At 41.3% G+C, this 20227-nt stretch overlaps 1 protein-coding gene across 4 annotated transcripts in view; it reads right to left on the reverse strand.

The window, feature by feature from the left end:
- Nucleotides 1–20227, reverse strand: part of lpp (LIM domain containing preferred translocation partner in lipoma) — a 201554-nt gene that overhangs the window by 105094 nt on the left and 76233 nt on the right. For all 4 annotated transcript variants that reach the window (XR_013807705.1, XM_079678333.1, XM_079678334.1 and 1 more), the window contains one exon: nt 17537–17721. Coding sequence is in view for 3 of the 4 variants with exons in the window: in XM_079678333.1 (XP_079534459.1) it covers nt 17537–17717 (181 nt within the window). In the remaining variant the exon portion in view is untranslated. The remainder of the gene's footprint in view (nt 1–17536; nt 17722–20227) is intronic.

The following is a 20227-nucleotide window of genomic DNA, read 5'->3' on the forward strand; positions in this document are numbered from 1 at the left end:
GCTATCTTTTCATCAGAAAAAACAAAACGACATATAGGGTATAGATGAAGGGAACAAAATGAGAAATGGGAATAATATAAACTCTTTGAGTAACACCAAGGAGACATGACTGGACAGTAAACAGTTGACAAGCTGTAGATCACACAGTTAACTGAGGTTACTGTCTAAGTACTGTGTATGAACAGATGCTGATGTGTGGAGAACTGCGTAAGATGCTGTGAACTTATTAACCCGGCTCTTTGTTATTTGTGTAAGTTTCAACAAATTCAGAACAAGTTTCTATTAGATCTGTCGGTATAAAGTAAGATAGAATAGCTACAAATGCTGTTATGTTACATTCATTCATTAAATCAATATATTTGTATTAGCAATGGGTTAAAAGGACCTAAAATATAAAAGGGTTCACTCATGTTGAGGAACAAATGTTTTGTTGCAGGTTTAAGAATACGTTTGATTATGTTTAATAGTATATGTGAACACATTTCATACTGTATCATTTTCCAATAATAGTAACATTTGCGTGAGTTGTATGGATGTTTCAAACGGAGTTGAATGCATGTTATGGCTGTGATGTATTACCTTGTTCAGGGCAATAAAGTGAAGTGGATGTAGGAGTTAAGTGAACCTGCATTCTTTCTAACCGCCAGCAGTGGGCGGCTGCACTGGTTTCCAAGAAGTCTGATTGTATAGAAGTCAGTTTCACTTTTTATATATTTGCTCAGTAAACACTTTCCAAATAAATGTATTCAAACACTAGTTTGAAGTTCTTCAATAAAGCCTGATGTGTATTTTTTAAATGATGGTCGCATATAGAGTTAAATAGAGGGTAGACCTTGTGTTGTATTGAATCCTACCTCTGCTGGGTCCAGTTTGTGTCCGCAGTGTAGCCCTTTGAGTTATCAGGTATCAGCTCATGGAAGTGGGATTTGTGTCATTTTGGTCGCCTAAAAACGACTTGTGAGCGTTCAGCTGTACTGAGCTAGTCTCACTCTTGCTTTCACTTCTGGTTTAGAATTAGTAATAAGAATTTGCGAATTTGGGATGAATAAAGTATCTATCTATCTACCAAAAAAACATAGGTTGTAAAAGAGCAAAACGCCTAACTCTAAAACAGTTATCAACAAACCACTGAGTGCCGTCATGGTGACTAGGGCCACTTCTTTGAAATCTAAGAGTGCTCACTGTAACAGTGACTCTCAGCTCCTGCTCATCCACATTCCAGTGATCATTATTACATTACATTACATGTTACTTGTAAGTCGCTTTTATCCAAAGCGACTTACATACTCAATACAGTGGGCAATCCCCACAGGAGCAATTTGGAGTGAAGTGTCTCAGGGACACAAAGACATGCTGACTGCAGTGGGGTTTGAACCTGTGCCCCAAATCCTAACACCAACGCACAACCCGCTGCACCACACGCCTCCCATTATGATATGAGACCATTTTTAAGAAAGTCTGAAGTTAGCATGTGTATCTTTTGGCAGAGATTGTAAATGTAAATGTTGTTACAAATGGGTTAGACAAGGTGTTTGTTCTGCCAAAGGAGAAACAAGCCAAATGTGTAGTTAAAGTCCACTAATCCAAGGATTTGATCCAACCACATGTTTCAGACAGGATAAGGAGCTACGTGCCAAATTAAATTCAGATTTGGCTTCTCTTGGCACTCGACTTAAGACTGCATCATTTGACCATGTACATCTAAGTACCAACCCAGACATGAGCTCTGCAAATTGAAGGCTTTTTATGAGACGTAATGGGAATTTGTTCCAATGCTAAGACTTTGATGAGTCCTGTTCAGAAATTCCATTTGCTTTCCATGGCTTTTATCTGTTTTCATTAGAATCTAATTGATGTCATCAATGTAGTTTATCCAAGGCAGCTGACCAAATTAATGAAGCGCGGTTTCACTTGCCTCAACAAAATAGCAAGAAAAATAAGAAAAGGAGACAGAAAGATAATGCAGCGTGGGTCAAATTGGACACATGTCTGCGTCTTGAGCATTACAACATTTGAGAAAGTGTGAGCATTGCATTAAATATTCCCCCTGGGTGCTTGAGGGCCTTTTATATTTATAATTGTTTATATAATCACCTTGTGACCTCCGCTAAAACTCCAGAGTGTAACAGCTCCTCTAAACCTCTGGGAGAGGAAACAGAAATATGCTGCTCTACAACAAAGCTCTCCCTCCCTCCACTCCGGCACACATTATTTTTGCCAGAATATAACTCACTACTGGCTTACAGAGAATTAAAACATTTCGTTCATGTACGCTTCTCTCGAACATCAAACATGTTTCTCATTTCAGGAAACACAAGAGTTGTACATGCTACAGAGATGCATGTTTTATTGAGAAGGGTTCTGCTGGTGGAAGAGTGCAAAGTGAGACTTGCCGCTGGATCAGGGGGGGGAAGCTGAAAGAACCCTTCTGCTTCTTTCTCACAGCGACCTTATTCTTATAGTATCTGTAATCATGCCAGTCATTTTGGAGGGGAATGTGTTCATGTAAAGCGACTAGAACGGTGTGTACTTCCTGTAATCCTTCCAAGCAAAACCATTTTCTTGATAAACGCCTGCACTCAACCTTGAAGATGTTTTGGCTGAATCAGGGTCAGAAAAGAAACAGAAGCCAGCATTTAGAATTCTTCTACATCAGGAATGATCCGGCTTTGAGAGGCAGAAGTAAAGAGTTAGGTGATAAACAAAGGCACCTTCTGAGAAGAATCCTTCTCCGCGTGATGCCTTTAATGTGCCCCATCACCTCGGTTGAGGCTTGTGCTAAACAAAGGCCTTATTTCAGACATTTTATGGAAAACCCAATCAAAAACAATATTAGTAGTGGGGATGAAAATGTGGTTAATGTTATTCATAGACGTGTACAGACTGGTCTGAAAGGAGAAGAATGAGATGAAGAGAAATAAGCCAATAGGAAGGAAAAGTATTACAAATAGCCTGAACTTTCCAAACCTTGGTGGTTGCGTGATGAAATGGGTGAAAATCTGACCAAAAGTTATATTTAAGGAATATACAAATAAATATATACAATTTGCATGAAATTTCTGCTTCTTTCTCCCCACTTCTCTTTCTTTTACCGGCATACATTCTGTACAAATCAAATGTGACTTCCCTTTCAACCACAAAAGAGCACTATAATAACTGGAGGACACACTTCTCAAAAAAAGGAAGTCAAATCTTTTAACTGTAAAGATCTGAACTGGAAATGATTACTTTCATTCACAGGTTTTGTTATTTCTGTCATTTCCCCCAAACTAAGCGCTAGATCCCTCACTGGCTTCCCGACAGTAAACAGCCAAATGACTTTATTGAAAAAGATGTCAAACCCACAGGTCCGTGCCGCAGTCCATGGAACGTTATCCCCTCTGCGTCAGCCAACCTGTTCCATTGTTCTAATGACTCTAAACAGGGTGGGAACTGTGCATGTCTGACCGAGCTGACAGCCTCTCGTCATGTCAGAGCTAAGTAGAGGAGGAGAGAGAGGAGAGAGGAGAGGGAGGGAGGAGAGAGAGGGAGGAGAGAGAGGAGAGGGAGGAGAGAGGAGAGAGAGGAGAGGGAGGAGAGAGGAGAGAGACGAGAGGGAGGAGAGGGGGGAGAGGGAGGAGAGAGGAGAGGGAGGAGAGAGGAGAGGGAAGAGAGGGAGAAGAGAGAGGAGAGGGAAGAGAGAGGAGAGGGAGGAGAGAGAGGAGAGGGAGGAGAGAGGAGAGGGAGGAGAGAGAGGAAAGAGGAGAGAGGAGAGGGAAGAGAGATGAGAGAGGAGAGAGAGGAGAGCGAGGAGAGGGAGGAGAGAGGAGAGAGAGGAGAGGGAAGAGAGAGGAGAGGGAGGAGAGGGAGGAGAGAGAGGAGATAGAGGAGAGGGAGGAGAGAGGGGAGAGGGAGGAGATAGAGGAGAGAGGAGAGGGAGGAGAGAGGGGGAGGGAGGAGAGAGAGGAGAGAGGGAGGAGAGAGAGGAGGAGGGAGGAGAGGGAGGAGAGAGAGGAGAGGGAGGAGAGAGAGGAGAGAGGGAGGAGAGAGAGGAGAGTGAGGGAGGGAGGAGAGAGGATAGAGGATAGAGGAGAGAGAGGAGAGAGGAGAGAGGGAGGAGAGAGAAGAGAGAGGAGAGAGAGGAGAGAGAGGAGAGAGGAGAAGAGGGAGAGAGGAGGAGGAGAGAGAGAGAGAGGAGAGAGGAGAGAGAGGAGAGGAGAAAGGGGAGAGGGAGGAGAGAGGAGAGAGAGGAGAGAGGAGAGGGAGGAGAGGAGAGAGGAGAGAGGAGAGGGGAGGAGAGAGAGAGAGAGGAGAGGGAGGAGAGAGGAGAGAGAGGGAAATGTAAGACTTTTTAAGACCACTTTGAATAGAATTTAAGACCTATTTCACGGCTAGAAAGTATGAAGGAAAATTGCTATGAAAGAAGAAATGCGTCCCATAATTAATTAAATGTATTCATGTTCAACATAAGAACAATGACTGAACATAACATAACAGTACAGAACTGTGTTAGCGTGTTAGACAAAAAGTGTGTGTGTGTGTGTGTGTGTGTGTGTGTGTGTGTGTGTGTGTGTGTGTGTGTGTGTGTGTGTGTGTGTGTGTGTGTGTGTGTGTGTGTGTGTGTGTGTGTGTGTGTGTGTGTGTGTGTGTGTGTGTGTGTGTGTGTGTTTGTGTGTGTGTGTTAGGGCTGTGCAATTAATCGTATTTTAATCACAAGTACGATTTTTGGCCTGCCACAATTACGAAAACAACATAATCGAAAAAGACTATTATTTAGCTTTGCTTTTGCTGACAGTGCACTGCAACATATTGATCTAATTGATTGTAGTCTAATTTATATTTATTTATCATATTTATATATGTTTAGTAGCTTGTGGAAGTGCGCCTCCAAAATATTTGTTGATCTTGTTTATTGGTATTTATTATTTTGATATTATTTATTTAAATGTATCATTTATTTAATTTATTTTTGGATTGTTTTTTCAGTTGAATTATATGTTCAGGGTAATAAACAGTTAAAAAGATACTGTTCAAATTATTATTATTTTTCAAGTTTAATAAATGGATGTTTTCAAAGTCAATGAATACTCGTATTTAATAATCGTGATATCAATTATTGACCAAATAATCGTGATTATGATTTTTGCCATAATCGAGCAGCCCTAGTGTAGGGAGGAGAGGGAGGAGAGAGAGGAGAGAGAGAGAGAGGGAGAGGAGAGAGAGGAGAGGGAGGAGAGAGAGGAGAGGGAGGAGAGGGAGGAGAGAGAGAGGAGAGAGAGAGGAGAGAGAGGAGAGAGAGGAGAGAGAGAGGAGAGAGAGGAGAGGGAGGAGAGAGAGGAGAGAGAGGAGAGGGAGGAGAGGAGAGAAAGAGGAGAGAGAGGAGAGGGAGGAGAGAGAGAGAGAGGAGAGGGAGGAGAGAGGAGAGAGAGGAGAGAGGAGAGAGAGAGGAGAGAGGAGAGAGAGAGGAGAGAGAGGAGAGAGAGGAGAGAGAGGAGAGGGAGGAGAGAGGAGAGAAAGAGGAGAGAGAGGAGAAGGAGGAGAGAGAGAGAGGAGAGGGAGGAGAGAGAGGAGAGAGAGAGAGAGAGAGGAGAGAGGAGAGAGAGGAGAGGGAGGAGAGAGGAGAGAGAGAGGAGAGAGAGGAGAGAGAGGAGAGGGAGGAGAGAGAGGAGAGGGAGGAGAGAGGAGAGAGAGAGAGGAGAGAGGAGAGAGAGGAGAGGGAGGAGAGAGGAGAGAGAGAGGAGAGAGAGGAGAGAGAGGAGAGAGAGAGAGGAGAGGGAGGAGAGGAGAGAGAGGAGAGAGAGGAGAGAGAGGAGAGGGAGGAGAGGGAGGAGAGGGAGGAGAGGGAGAGCCTCTGTGCTGTGAATGGAGCCGGCTCCATTTGTGACAATGGGGAGTTGATAGCTCCAAGTGAGCGCTAATGAGAGAAGCAGCAGGAAGAGCTACTTCATGAGACAACTTCCTCTGTCTTCATTGAGCAATTAGTTTGAAGTAGCTGCTTTTGAACAAGGAATCCTAATCAGTGATTAAAGTTATTTGAGAGGCCATAAGAGTTATAATGGTTATCGGGATCCGGAGTATTGTTAAGGGGGAGATAAAAGGGGTGGAGACGGATCCAGCTGTGACACTAGGACTAATATTAAACTTTGTTTTTCAAGTAAGGGACACATTTGTAAACACTTGTATGCCTAATGCCCGACAGAACAATGAAGAACAGAGACAAAGCAGGAGAATAGTTCTTTGTAGGAATAAAAAAGGATTAGTATATATTATGTGGGGGCTGAAGGTTGAGCATATGTTCACAGAATTACATATGTACAATAATATCAGAGTTACACGTGTGCAAGCGCTGGCCATCTGCTCTTTAACGACTTAGGACAAAGCCCAGCACAATATGCATCCAACAACTCACAGAAGGGTTGGAAATAGCGGAGAGATAAACTGAAGAGACCTCAAACACAGGGACACACTATGTTTGGCTGTCTGTTTGGGCGCACAAAACATGTTGATTCATATCTGAGAGCTTGGTGTTAGCGTTCACACACACAACGAGCCAGGACGGACATTATTCACGACCTGAACCCTGAAATCTAAATAGCTCTTTCTTTGATTTGAGCACAAACCTAAAATGTCGCACAGAGCCAGGAGGGGGGGAAAACATCTCTTAGATGAAAGTACTAAATTGTACGAGCTATCAGTCAATGTTAAGATGTATCTGATTATTGATTTGTTTTCCAGCTACAATAAAAGCATTGGAATAAGAGACATAGTAACATAGTATATACTTCTCCTGAATATAATCCCATTATCAATTTGTATTTTGTACATAACGTGCACATTTTCACGCTGTGGGACTCATTTGATGTGGTCTTAGTGAACACCTAGTCATACGTGTATTAATCCATCTCTCGCTCTCCCCAAGCTCGATACCAACCACTTACCGCAAGATGTCTAACTTTGCAAAAAGTAGCATATTGCTCAATAATAAAACACCATTGGTCCGAGCATTTTTCAGAAATGTTATTTAATCAGAACAGAAGAGTTTTTTCTTTTTAATTCTCAGAAGAATATCTTTGTTGTTTTTCTTGCAAATGTACAACTTCAGGCTCTGAGAAAATGTAAGTTTTGTTTCCTCATAAATGTATAACTTTAAATGGTTAATGCTGGGTTTTTCCTCTGAATACCCCCCCCCCCCCCCCCACCCCCCCTATCTGTAATAAAAGAAAAGAGAATCTGAGAAGTGGCTTGTCTTAATTCAGTAGCTGAAAAGCTGTAATCCCTTGCAGACAGAATGTCCTGTGTGTTGCGTGCTTTATCTCCACTCCCTTCCAAATGCTCTGTGGCAGAGGCTGAGAGGGAGCACATTGTTTTGACATAATTATGGAGCCGTTTCATTCCATCTTCCGCTGCAGAAGAGCAGCTGAGCCCTGCTCTTAATTAGCATGATATGTATAGAGGAGTGATTTATGACTTCATTTGGTTTGGGGATGGAAGGGAGGGGTTTGAGGTCTTTGGAGATATACTTGTTTTAAGTGTAAAGGAGAAAACCCAAATTGGCTCCTGCTACTCTGAGGAGTATTCCCACAGGAGCAGACATTCAGATCAGGAACAATACACGGATGATGTTTCTGTATGAAGGAAAGCAACAAACACAGAGAATAGGAGAATGGTTTGAGAGTCAGAGTTGCTCTTTTTTATCTTAAAGCTTGAAACGTCAAATTGGCAAAAAAATGAGTGCCTCAAAAGGTGGTGTGAGGAAGAGTAGAAGGTGTGCATCATCAACAGATGGAGTGAGGAAGAGTAGAAGGTGTGCATCATCAACAGGTGGAGTGAGGAAGAGTAGAAGGTGTGCATCATCAACAGGTGGAGTGCTGAGCTGTCACACGTATAAAGAGATCACTGGATCATATCACTTCTTAGGTGTCCTCGTCTCTTTTATTGAGAACCCTTGTAATGGGCTTGTTGTATGTAAATACATTAAAAACCGAAACAAATAGAATGACCTAATGCAATAATTTGAAACACGATGTATGATTTCATATATACAGTAGCGCCAGGACACTTCGGACTAGAAGCTTGTGTTGCACATATTGTTATTGGTGACGAGCAATGTCAATGCGGTAGATGGTCATTTTGCACGTGTCACCATTATGTGTTTTATAAATATATAAGTACAATAGCTCATAACATATTTTGGTAAATGCTTTTAAAACACTTTTTTAATTCCGAATGAGATTTTGAGTTCCTGCCTTTTATTTTTCAAAGGAAACGACAGGGCTCAGGAAGAAGAGTTATAACTTCACACTGTACCTTTATATTTCCTTTAATATGCCATTATTGTACACTAAATGTAAATAAAATCCTACTTCTGTGTTTGTGTATTTACTGTAGCCCATCAAATGTGTTATTTGACAGATAGTTTACACATTATTATCTTCACAATCATGTATATGTTCACCCTTTTAGTTCTGTTGTATCTTCCATTTTGAGATGTTTATATTGTATAATTGTTTATTTTGTACTATCTTTTTATTTCTAATTATGTGCAATACTTTGTTTTACATATTGCTGCAACAAAAACAATTCCCAATTTGGGATCAATGAAGTACATTGTATCTTATATTATGAAGAACTTTGGTTCTGTTTTTGTTGGTTTTCTAGGATAATATGAACTCCAATGCCCAGACATCCAGTCCACTGAAACCTGACTGGAGACTAAAAACAAGACAAGGATGGCTTAACACGATAACAACTCAAACAGATAAATAACATAGGAATAATACTTTATTTCAAAAACAACAACAACTAAGTGTCCAACTTAACACAGCAGTTTCAGAGTGTATGCATATGTTATTATAGGATGTGTTCTGTCTTGTCCCATGATCATACTCAAACTTCATCTGATGGCAGAGCAGTTCTTTTGAGAAGAAGCTGCTTATTCTAGTGAAACCCTTCTTTTTTGTATGTACTCAACATTGAAACTTTCTTTGATTATGTTTGAAAGAACAAACAGGATATGAAGACAAATATTTTCACAATACTCTGACCCTTCTGGATGGAGCTGACATTTTGAGGAAGTGAAACATCTTGTTCTGCCTGCATAAGAACTAACGACACACATGAGACAATGCAAACATGAAGTTGTACACTGTGAAAAAACGAATTGTCATGAGAACAATGAAAAGTTTAAAGTGAAGATGAAAATAATCACATAGTTCACTTGTGGAGACGCACGCTGCAGACACAACACGTCGTGAAGGTGTGTGTTGGCTCTGTGTTGGCTCTCAGCGGGCCTGTGGGCGCTACAGGGACTCACACACTCATTGGTGGATTTCCTGTCAATTCTCCTGGTGACACCCATGAGGGACTCTGACATAACAACCGGTAGTCAGTTTGCTTCTGGCCACTCAAGCAGGGAGGAATAAAAACAGCTTATGCACATGGTCGACACTTTTGAACTGCTCTGAGCAAACAATTAGCGGGTCTCTGGCAACTTGGCTTGAAAAGTTTGGATCAAAAACAGCACTTCACAGAGGTTTCCAACTTTCACTATCTCAACAGAAAACCTCAGCCCTCGTAACCAACAGCAGCATCTTACTGCTTTGGAGAAGAAATCTGATATTAAATAATAAGTAATATATTTTAGGCAATATGAAAATATTGTGATAGAGATGCTGCTAAAGTCACGTAACGATGGGTTTTTACCCTTTTTGTTCAGATCAGAGGTCTTTACATTTACTTACAGTAAATAATACAAAATAAAGCATTCAAACACGACTGAGATAACACATTTAAACACGTTGCATTAAATATCAAAAATGAAGTGTTTTAATGGAACTACTGAGCAATATACATTAACAATATCCATACATATTATATTTATGTTGTGAATTGAGACTTAGATTTCTGATATTGTATTTTGGCATAAGTGTTGTCTTTTCCTGGTTTTAAAGGCTGCATTGTAATAAAGAGATGTATATTTTATTTCTCCTTAAACCACTCAGTCATTATATTCACATTGCTAATCCTTTTTCATCAAAAATCTCATTGTGTAAATATTTTATGAAAGCACCAATAGTTAGTCAGCCTTCAATATTGTTGCAATATTGATATTCTGGTAGAGGTAAAAAACATGATATCAGATTGTCTCCATATTCCTAAGCCCTTAGTGCAAGGCAGAGGTCCTTGAGATCTCTCAACAATATTGATTAGAATGCTGTGTACATAAAGAGGGCAACATCAAATCAGAAGACGTCAGTGGCCTGAAGTGGAACACGAGCTTCACGCCCAGGCTCCTGCTCTGTGCGTAGTTAACACTGAAGTCTAGTAAGAGAAGACTTAATAACGAGTTGATCTATGCACACAGCTGCACTCCACTCCAACCCATTGGCACATGTGCAACAAATTTTACCCAGGATACATTTCTGCAGCTTTCAGTAAAAACCTTAAAGGGTGTCAAGGTAAAGTGGAAGCTATTAGCATAAATACGCTTGTGAAGTCTCTTTGTTTACAAGAGACTTTAAGAAGGCCATTTTATGCCACAATGCATCTGTGCACCTGTTGCCTCCTCCGTCTGCCAATAACTCAAAGGCTTTTTGAACTATTCTAAGCTTGCCAGCGTACGATAAACAACGCGCTGGTGTCAATACTGTTGCAGCCAAACTGAACCGATGAGTTTCAGGAAAATACTGTTTGTTCGGAGGTCTGTTGCACTGCCTCGCATTTCCTCGGTTATTTTTTATGTTTGTCCACCTACTGTAGCTGCAGAGTCTCGAAGAGCTGCTACTGGTCTGATGACACACACATCACATTCATATCAGTGAATGTCTATAAAGGGTTAAAATTGAAGCACTTTTTAAGGGTGTTAAAGTAACACAGCTCACGCTTGTCCAGCACTTTAGAGCTGTGTTAAGTGACATACTTGTAACCAGTTATGGGTGGCCAAAGTATACTATATATCTATCATTTGACATCACCATCCTGTAAAAAGGACACTATTCAGCCAGTTAGTGATTGATCATGAAAGTTACAAATACAATCAAGCACTTTAAATCTTGATTTTTCTCTTGAAATTCAAGTGTTTTTAATCATCTGCATCCTCAAAACCCTATTTCAAACAATTTAGAGTAAAGTTCCATATGTTGCATAAGAAGGTGCATAAAGGAGAGGAATGCTGACCTGTCTGTGCAAAAAGCAATCAGACCTGACCTCCCTGAAGTCCGTGTCCCATAGAGATCAGCTTAAAGCCTCACATCTGATCTGTTGTAAGGAACTCTGAGTGAAGGGTCACTTCCTCCTGCTGGGGCTTTAATCAGAACAAGTTCTCCCTGAAACATGTGAGGGCCGGGCTCTGTCTGAGCACCGCCCCGCTCTTTGTGCGCTCCGTAAACACGGCCCAGACGCTCGCGCTGCTCCCCGGCAGACAAAAGGGACAGCGAGGCGCTGTGCCAAATTGACTTGTCCCTAATTTTTATGCTAATCCGCAATTTTACATCAGACAGTCCCCACATTTGATATAAAAGAAATTAAATAAATAAAAAAAGGAGACCCAGATAAGCTGTTCATAAAGACGTCTTATCCTTTGACAAGCGGAGATGTCTGCAGATGGCTTTACATGTGTGTGTGTTAAAAATGCACATATGTCGACTCATTATTAAATGTTAATGTAAAAATGCTGTTGTGGTAACCTTTTGAATCTTTAATACAACATGCATTCTTTAGATATTAGAAATAAGATCATGTTAAATAAAAAATGTATCAGTTTGTGTTTCTTGAATATTTCCCATTTTGATCAACATCATAGATGACCACAACTGAATCTCTCCAAACATTATATTCTAAGCTTTTCCAACTTTATGTAATTACTGTCATAGAACAGTGTAAAAGATAAAACAGAGAAAGTGGGGTTAACAGTTCCCACTGAGGTCATGAGATATTAACAGAGTGACTGTGGCATGAATTCATACATTTACAGTTACAACATAATCTACATATGTCTCCCCTCCCACTTTATTTAGTTTCATTAATCCTCTTAGCACCCAGACAATGATTAATTGTGGATAAAATACTTTGGATTAAATATTTTGTATTAAAATGTAAAATAACAAGTCTTTAATGATGCCACAAATCATCAATGGGGAAACATTATTTATTTTTTATTTGCAGAAATAAATAATCTGTGAACATGGAGGTACAGAGGTAAAGAGCCGCGATCCATTTAAAAAAAAAATCTATGACAATAGAGAAGAAGTTAATGTCACCAAATGATTGTGTAATCAATAGTAAACAGTTGTGTTGCATCTATCTGCAGTATGCTGGCGGAGTGTTTACAGCAGAGCCAAACCACACATAACCCCCCCCCCCCCCCCCCCCCCCCCCCCCCCCCCCTTTAGAGGTGTGCAGAGCTCTCAAAGGAGCCGTCTAAGAACTTGTTTAAAACAAGACGCAACATCTGGATCAGCAGACAGGTCACTGCTGGCTGCATTTCATAACCGTTTCCTTGTTTTGGTAATGTATGGCTCTCTGGGGGGTTTGAGGCTTTGAGTTTTGGAAAATGTCTTACATTACAAAACATACTGCATACCGGGGGGGTGGGGTATTCATTAATGTGACCAAATCAAATATAAAACCAAAGCTATTTGCCACTGCCAGGGCAATAACATTTGATCTAGTTTGTTATAGAAGTTCCCCTCAGAGTCCAGAGATAAGAAAACGTTGCATTTGTTCCAAACAACGCTGGTTCTATCAACTCCTCCGTCTGAAGAAATGTAAAGCGTCCATGTCAGAGTTCAGTACCAGTCCCCAAAATGCTCTCATTGGTTGAGAGGCGTGATGACGCCCATCCTAAGCCAATACTGATCAACATCCCCCCCCCCCCTCCTGTGACCCATGGTCTGTCTGTATGTGTATTCAGAGCCAGTGAGAAACTGACATTCAAAATAATAATAATAAATAAGTTAATAAAAAATGCGTTAATGCACGATAAAATAATTGTTAATGAATGAGTTAACGTGATAATAATGCGTTAACTTGCCCAGCCCTAATATATATATACAAAAATACATACATACATACATATGTATACTTATAAGCATTCTATGTTATTTTCAATCATCTCAGCCTCAGATGAAACTTTGTATGATTATAATTCCACACTGTAACCCTGTTGCAATAGAAAAAACCAACTAATTAAATAAAGTAAGTTACATGTAGAAACTATCAGTATATGTGTTCATTGCATAATATCTTGTGGCACTAGAACTTTTTTTAGGAAAAACAAACCCTCAGATCCCAGGGGCCTAAAAGAGCCGAGCATGCAAGGCTTCCTGGACTCACACATGCTAACCCACTGTCCTGCTCTGTATGTGTATGACAAGTTAGGCATGCAACAAGGCCTCTGTCACAATGCTAATATGTGACTGTAATTATGAAGCAAATGTGCAAAGAATGCAAGGCCTTTAACCTCCACTCTAAACGTGCACAGAGGCAAAGAAAGGAGAGTGATTACAGCCCACTAACAAAATACTGATGTGTATCCATCAGAGGACCAGCTGCCAACTAAATTCACACACCATCGATCCGTACTCAAAGGATAATTAAGCAGAATATTTTTGTTCAGTCAGAGCACACCTTAACAATCCAATGTTCTGATACTTATAGAAACAATGGCCACAACATACAAAAAGATCTGTGTTGCAATGACCAACAATTACAGTAGGGATGGATGAAGCAGTGTGACCGTGATCAGCATCATTACATATGATACGATTCTATTCTCCAGCCCTCTTTTTTAGTTACTTTTTATAGGATAGGCTTTTGAGGCTTTTTAGGATTGTATAAATACATCAGATGATTGCTCTATAAAAGTAATGCTAAACAGCTCTGATATAAAGTCAAATAATATTTACATGTGATGTGTATTACTTGAACTAATACCATAATATTCTTCAATAATTGTGTTTGAAAGAGTTGCTTTTAAACTGAAATATTAAGACATATAAAGCTGGTGTTTAACCCACAATCAATACAAGACACAAGCACTCAGGTCAATGTGTCAGGTCAATGTGTTCCTGACGGAGAGCTGCACACTTCATTGTTCAGAGAAATAACTCAGTTAAGAAGAAGAGGAACATGATTGGGGACTGAAAGCAAAGATGGAGAAAAAGTCAGATGTTTGTAATGAAAGAGATTTTGGACAGTCTGGACCCGGTCTGATCAGGCAGAATAGTGAAGACGACAGTCCTCAGCTGCCTTCAGGAGCGTATTTAAAGCAGCTCTGCGCTAACGTTGCCGTTGTTCCTCTGGAGCATTGGTCTTCACTATTTTTTACATTCGAGCCGCATTGATAGGACTAAGTCAATAGGAGAGCCACTTATACCGCAAAGTATAATAAGCTGTATACAGTTATAATAAGCATGTCTGCTTATGAATCTGTCATCCCACCCAGAACATACAATATGCAATGCCAACCAATACTATAATGCCTGATAAGCACCGTTTGTTCCTGTTTACACCGCAGCGGAGCCGGCTCTAAGCACCGAAAAACGGTGCTTACCAAGCACCAAAATGTTTTCGCTCTAGAAGCAAGAACCGCATACGTCACGCTTACGTCGGAGGGGGGCGAGATTAACCTGAGCTAACAGTTAAAGGCGAGTACGGCAAATAAAAGTTGTAACAAGCAGTAGCGCTGAGCAAAGTGACTAGAACGCAACCACACACTAAAGTCAGGCAACACTAACCAGGCTTCTTTTGATTCTGTTTATTTGTACCTTACTTTGACCATCCGTTCACTGTTATTGATCATTGTGTAGAGAGGCAGACGTTTTGTTTTGTATTATAGCAGCTATCGGATGGAATCAATACATGGGCTGCACAGGTTGTCGTGTCCGACTATCACAAGTAGAATCATAATGAAAAATACACCGGTAAAATGTGCCTGTAGAAAACGGCTTATGCCACAATAGGATAGCAACAACAAGTAGTCAAGATAGTCAGTTTAGCTTTGGTTGCTATGCTAACATCACCCATTTTATACCAGAGAAACTTTAATAACAGCGTTGTGATGCCAAACAGCGTCAATTCAGACTGACACACATTCACTTAAGGGGAACTGGGGATATGTATCAGCTGCTTGTGTGACAGTCAGACAGTGAATACTTTACAGTGAGCTAACCCGGAGCTAGCGGGAGAATAAACTCCCGTGGAAGAGCAGCCAGCACTTCAGCGGTTGGTAAATGCCACTGAAAAACATTAATAAACAATGAACCACGGCACTCTGTAAAAGTAAAAAGGTTGGAGAAGTCGTTATTTTATTTAATCTGGCTTCGTATGATTAAAAGCAAAACGATCATCGACCTCCCCCGTTTTTGTTGTTGTTGTTGTTGTTGTTGTGAGCGCCGTTGGGGAGAAAATCAGCGACGTAAACGGGGACGTCATTACGCAGCAGCGGCAGCACCAGTCGGCTTCTGGGCGGTGTGAACAAAACGGGGGCTGAAAAGAAAAACCGGTTCCGAACCAGAAGAGCACAAGCATGGAGCTAGAACAGAAACCGCGTCGGTGTGAAAAGGGCATTTGTGAGTTACTCAGATGAGTACCAGGAGACGGCGTTTGGTACTCACCCCACACGAAGCGTGGTGTTAATAAGTGCACCACTTTGAAAAAAAGGTTGATGATATTCGCTCTTCTTTTTCTGACTCACCTTTACTCACCACTGGGTCACCAGACCCACCTTTCACCCACACACTAACCTCCTTCTCCCCTCTCTCTCCAAGTGAGGTTCTTACCCTCATTACCTCTGCCCGTCCTACCACCTGTCCTCTGGGCCCTATCCCTTCAAACCTCCTTCAGACTATAGCTCCTGATATTCTACCGTTTCTCACCCATTTCATCAACACTTCTATAACTTCTGGTCACTTTCCAAACAGTCTCAAGGAGGCAAGAGTAAACCCTCTCCTAAAGAAACCCACTCTCAACCCGTCTGATGTTATAAACTACAGGCCTGTCTCTCTCCTCCCGTTCCTGTCTAAAACACTTGAACGTGCTGTCTTTAAACAACTCTCCTGTTATCTCCATCAGAACAACCTTCTGGATCTGCACCAGTCTGGTTTCAAGCAGGGCTCGAAATTAACTTTTTTCCTCACTGTCCTCCTCAGTGTCTCCTTCACTGTCCTCTATTTCCACTTCTTGCATGGTAGATGATGAAGATGCTGCAGATGCACCTCCCTGTCCCTGTTTAAGCCTCCCATTTGCTGTCTCAAAAACTTTTTGCCAAAACTGTGAAGTCTTTGCATTTCCTGAGGCCAAGTTGAAGGATCAAATACTAAGAAATGAACACATGACTCGAAGTCAAATCTGATTTCAGATGAGGGAAGTAACTAAGTAAACTTACTCAAGTACTCTATTTAGGTACAATTTTGAGATACTTGTACTTTACTTGAGTATTTCTATGTTATGCTACATGTACTTATACCCCTCTACAGTTCAGAGGTAAATTGTGTTCTTTTACTCCACTACATGTATTTAATACCTTTAGTTACTTCACAGATGTGGATGAATGATGTGAAATATAATGAAGTGTTAAATCAGACTTTAGTTCCACCTGGAGTAAATTCACAAGCTACCCTGCAGTATACAAAGTCATTCAAACTAGCTGCACCTTTACCAGCTTTGAGAACACTTTCATGATCAATAATTATAAAACATATCATACTGTATATATTATTCTGAAATGGACCAATCTGCACAACGACTATTTTTACTGTCGCTACTTTCACTATATTTTGATGAGAATACTTTACTACTTTTACTTGAGGAGCATTTTGAAAGCAGGACTTTTACTTTAACAGAGTATTCCTACACAAGATCTGAGTACTTCTTCCACCTCTGTGTGATTTCAAACTCATCCATTAACACCCTAAGTTTGCAGCTGTGGTTTTTGCTCCACCTTGATGTAAATAAAACTGCAGCAGCTTGACCACAGAACGTGAACGTTGCGATCAGCTGATTTTGCGCAGTTCTCCAGTGTGTGCACATAATGTGCACAGGGAAGTCTCCCTTGCCAGTTGGCGTCGTTTTGGCAGAATTCTGTTGTACACACCAACGTTAACAGCAGCCCCGTCTGTGCAGACGGCACCAACTCTGTCGTCCAGTGATCTAAGCCTGCCTCCTGTAAAGCTTCATAGGTCCGTCGGTTATGGCCTGCGCGGCTCGGCCAGCACCCAGTTCAATCAGTCCAAGAATGTTCGAAAATTTATTGCAGGGAGCAAAACGCCAAAGTGGCTGCTTAAATGTATTTTAGATTTGGCTCGCGAGCCGCGCAATGAGGAGAGCCCTGTTCTGGAAAGAGCCGCTCAAAGTTCTAATTATTTAAACTTTGCCCTCGATTTTCTTCAACCTTTCGACACGTAACCAATTAGATGACAACTGTATGGAGCACGCAAACAGGGAGGTAACTATAGAAACAAAACTAGCTAGCTGGTTAACAAACGTATCATGTGAAGACTGCTTTAAGATTAACTCCAGCTAGTGGAAATAGTGATTGAGTGGTTTCTCCTGGTGTTACCTGCAGGGTCCGAGTGGTTGGGCTCCCCCGCATGTTTGTAAGGGTTGAACTTGGGCTTAGGTGCGACCACAGGGGCAAATTTCTTCGGTGCTTGCTGCTGGGAGATGGAGATGCTCGCACTGCCCAGAGTAGTCTCCATCCTGGCAGCCACCTGTCCCGTCTGGTCATCATTGTTCCACATGGTTCTGATGAAGAAAGACCAAAGTTAATACAATTGGAGCTGGGACTTGTGAAGTCAAGAACGACATGATGTCAACATGGAGTCTCTAAGGACCTTAGAGCCAATGTCAGAAGTGAGCAAACTTCACTACGAATCACAGTAAGATGAACCAATGCCAGAGCATGAAAGAATCCAGCACCAAACTATTAACACAACAAGATCAATCTTGTAGAATGTTCATTTTAGAGGCTAGAATGATCTGTTTCCTTAAGGACAGGAGCACCAGTGATGTTAGGGTTATGGAAGTAAGAAGCCTGAACAAAAGTCAAACTGAAGCAGTCCTTACAACAGCAATAGTTTAACTACAATGTCCTAAAATCATCACTTTTAATAAAGCAAAAGGAATATATGTTGAATTGCATTAGAATATATATGTTGTATCGCATTGATTTGAATATAAACAAAAAAGGTTTTTCAAATCGATGCTATACAACAGACAACTGAGCAGCTAAACTGCTAAAAAAAGTTGCCACATGCTAACATTAACAGTGTCCAGGTAGTGTGGGGGGTTACGGTTGTTTGTAGTCTAGGCAAACTAATCCTAAAATAATGATGCTGCATGGGTAATTTAGTTCCTTCAGACGCTGTGCCTAACGGTGCGTTCACACCGGACGCAATGCGCATATTCGCTTCGCTCTAATCGCTCTTATCGCATCGCTCTAAACGCTCGAGTTTCACTGCGGCTGTCAGCTGTGTTTACTCGCATCATTCAAACAAGACTCGCTGGCCAGGGGGCTAGAACAACAAGATGAACATATTTTACTGTGATTTAATTGTAATACACGTTTCAAAACAATGCCGAAGTAACAACATTCTGATACCAGTTAGAAAAAACCATGAATTAATGCTAATGAATTAATACAAGTCTGCAGACAGACGGCAGGCGAAAAACCTTTGCGTGTTTTCTGAATGGAGATCGGATTGATCAGGCTAAGCTAACGTTATATAGTATATGTTCCGTCCACACTCACAACAACGTCCTAGAGACATAAATAAACCATCGACTGTATTCGCCATGACACAGAAAGTCTGTGGTTTGTTCATGTTGAACCTTTGTCTAGTTTCTGAACAGATATGAGGAGCTGTGAGCTCTGAGTGCTAACAGCTAACGGCTGATGTTTTGGTTTTATGGTTCAACGTCAGGCTGAGATCCTCAGTGCTGAATGGCTACCGTGAGATCGCGTCATGCGAATTTGACGCTTGAGTTGAAAAAATTGAACTTGCATTCGCATCAACCGCTTCATGCGCGCTGTTGGAGCGAATTCGCGTCTGGCCACTTTACACTTAATTGCGCCGCCCCCAAAAATCGCATCGCGCCGGGTGTGAACTAGTGCTGGGGGGAAACGATTATTTTGAAAACGATTAATCGGGCGATTATTTCATCGATTAGTCGACTAATCTAACGATTATTTTTCTGTTGTTCGATTTATAAAAAACATAATGTATCTCAAATAAATACCAAAAAACATTACTTCATTCATGACAACTGCGCACCAGCTTACGTGCAGCCCTGGCCTAGACATTGCTTGGCTCCGTTAGTTGATATACATTGATACTATAAGCTGACTAACGTTAGTCTAATGTTATGTTTGACTCGTAAACGACCACAACATGAGTTAGCTCTCTGTGCAGTTTGTTCGTTCCGGGTTAGTAGCGGCTAGATAGCGGTGTTCTGCCGACGTAAACTAGCTACCATTCCATCCAACATTAAATGCTGACAAAAATTAACTAACACACAGCTGGCGCCGCTAGCTAGGTAGCTAACATTAACTACTAACAAACCAAGCACGAACAAACCGCACGGAGAGCTATAAGATAGTTAGCACTACCGAAGTGCACAGAACTCAAGCTGCACAACACACTAGGGCTGTTCCTATTTATGAATATGCTTTTATTTTGAAGGAGAGGTAGCGCTGTTGACAGGAAGTTGTTGTTGCTATGGAAACAATGTGACGGAGATTAACGGAGAAAAGTAATATCTACATATAAAGACGGAGAAAGTAAACGATTAAGTTTATGGTTAAGTTTTAGCACCCCCCGAACAAGCTCTTACGTTGATATTGGAGATTTCAATAAATTCAATTTGAAAGACCTAGGGCGAGATGTTTTTGTTTGGGGGCTTTTTGCAGGGCTTCATGCGCAATCCTGTGAGGAGGAGGTGGTAGCCGTTTCAGTCTCCATAGTGTTTAAAGTGCGATTGCGAACTGCTTGTTGTTGTTGTTTTGGGTGACCCACGTGTGTGTGGCGATGCGTTGACAAGGAAATATGTCGTCGACGATATTTTGAAGTCGACGCGTCGACATCGTCGACGCATCGCTACAGCACTAGTGTGAACACACCACAAGACGCTGAATCCCAGTGGCTATAGGGACTTCTATTGCACACTTTACTTCAACCTATGTTTATACAAATATTAGGGGTGTAACGGTACAAGTACCGAAATTATTCGGTACGGGCCCTTCGGTTCGGTA

The sequence above is a fragment of the Notothenia rossii genome (genome assembly GCF_949606895.1).
Source record: "Notothenia rossii genome assembly, chromosome: 1".
NCBI lineage: Eukaryota > Metazoa > Chordata > Actinopteri > Perciformes > Nototheniidae > Notothenia > Notothenia rossii.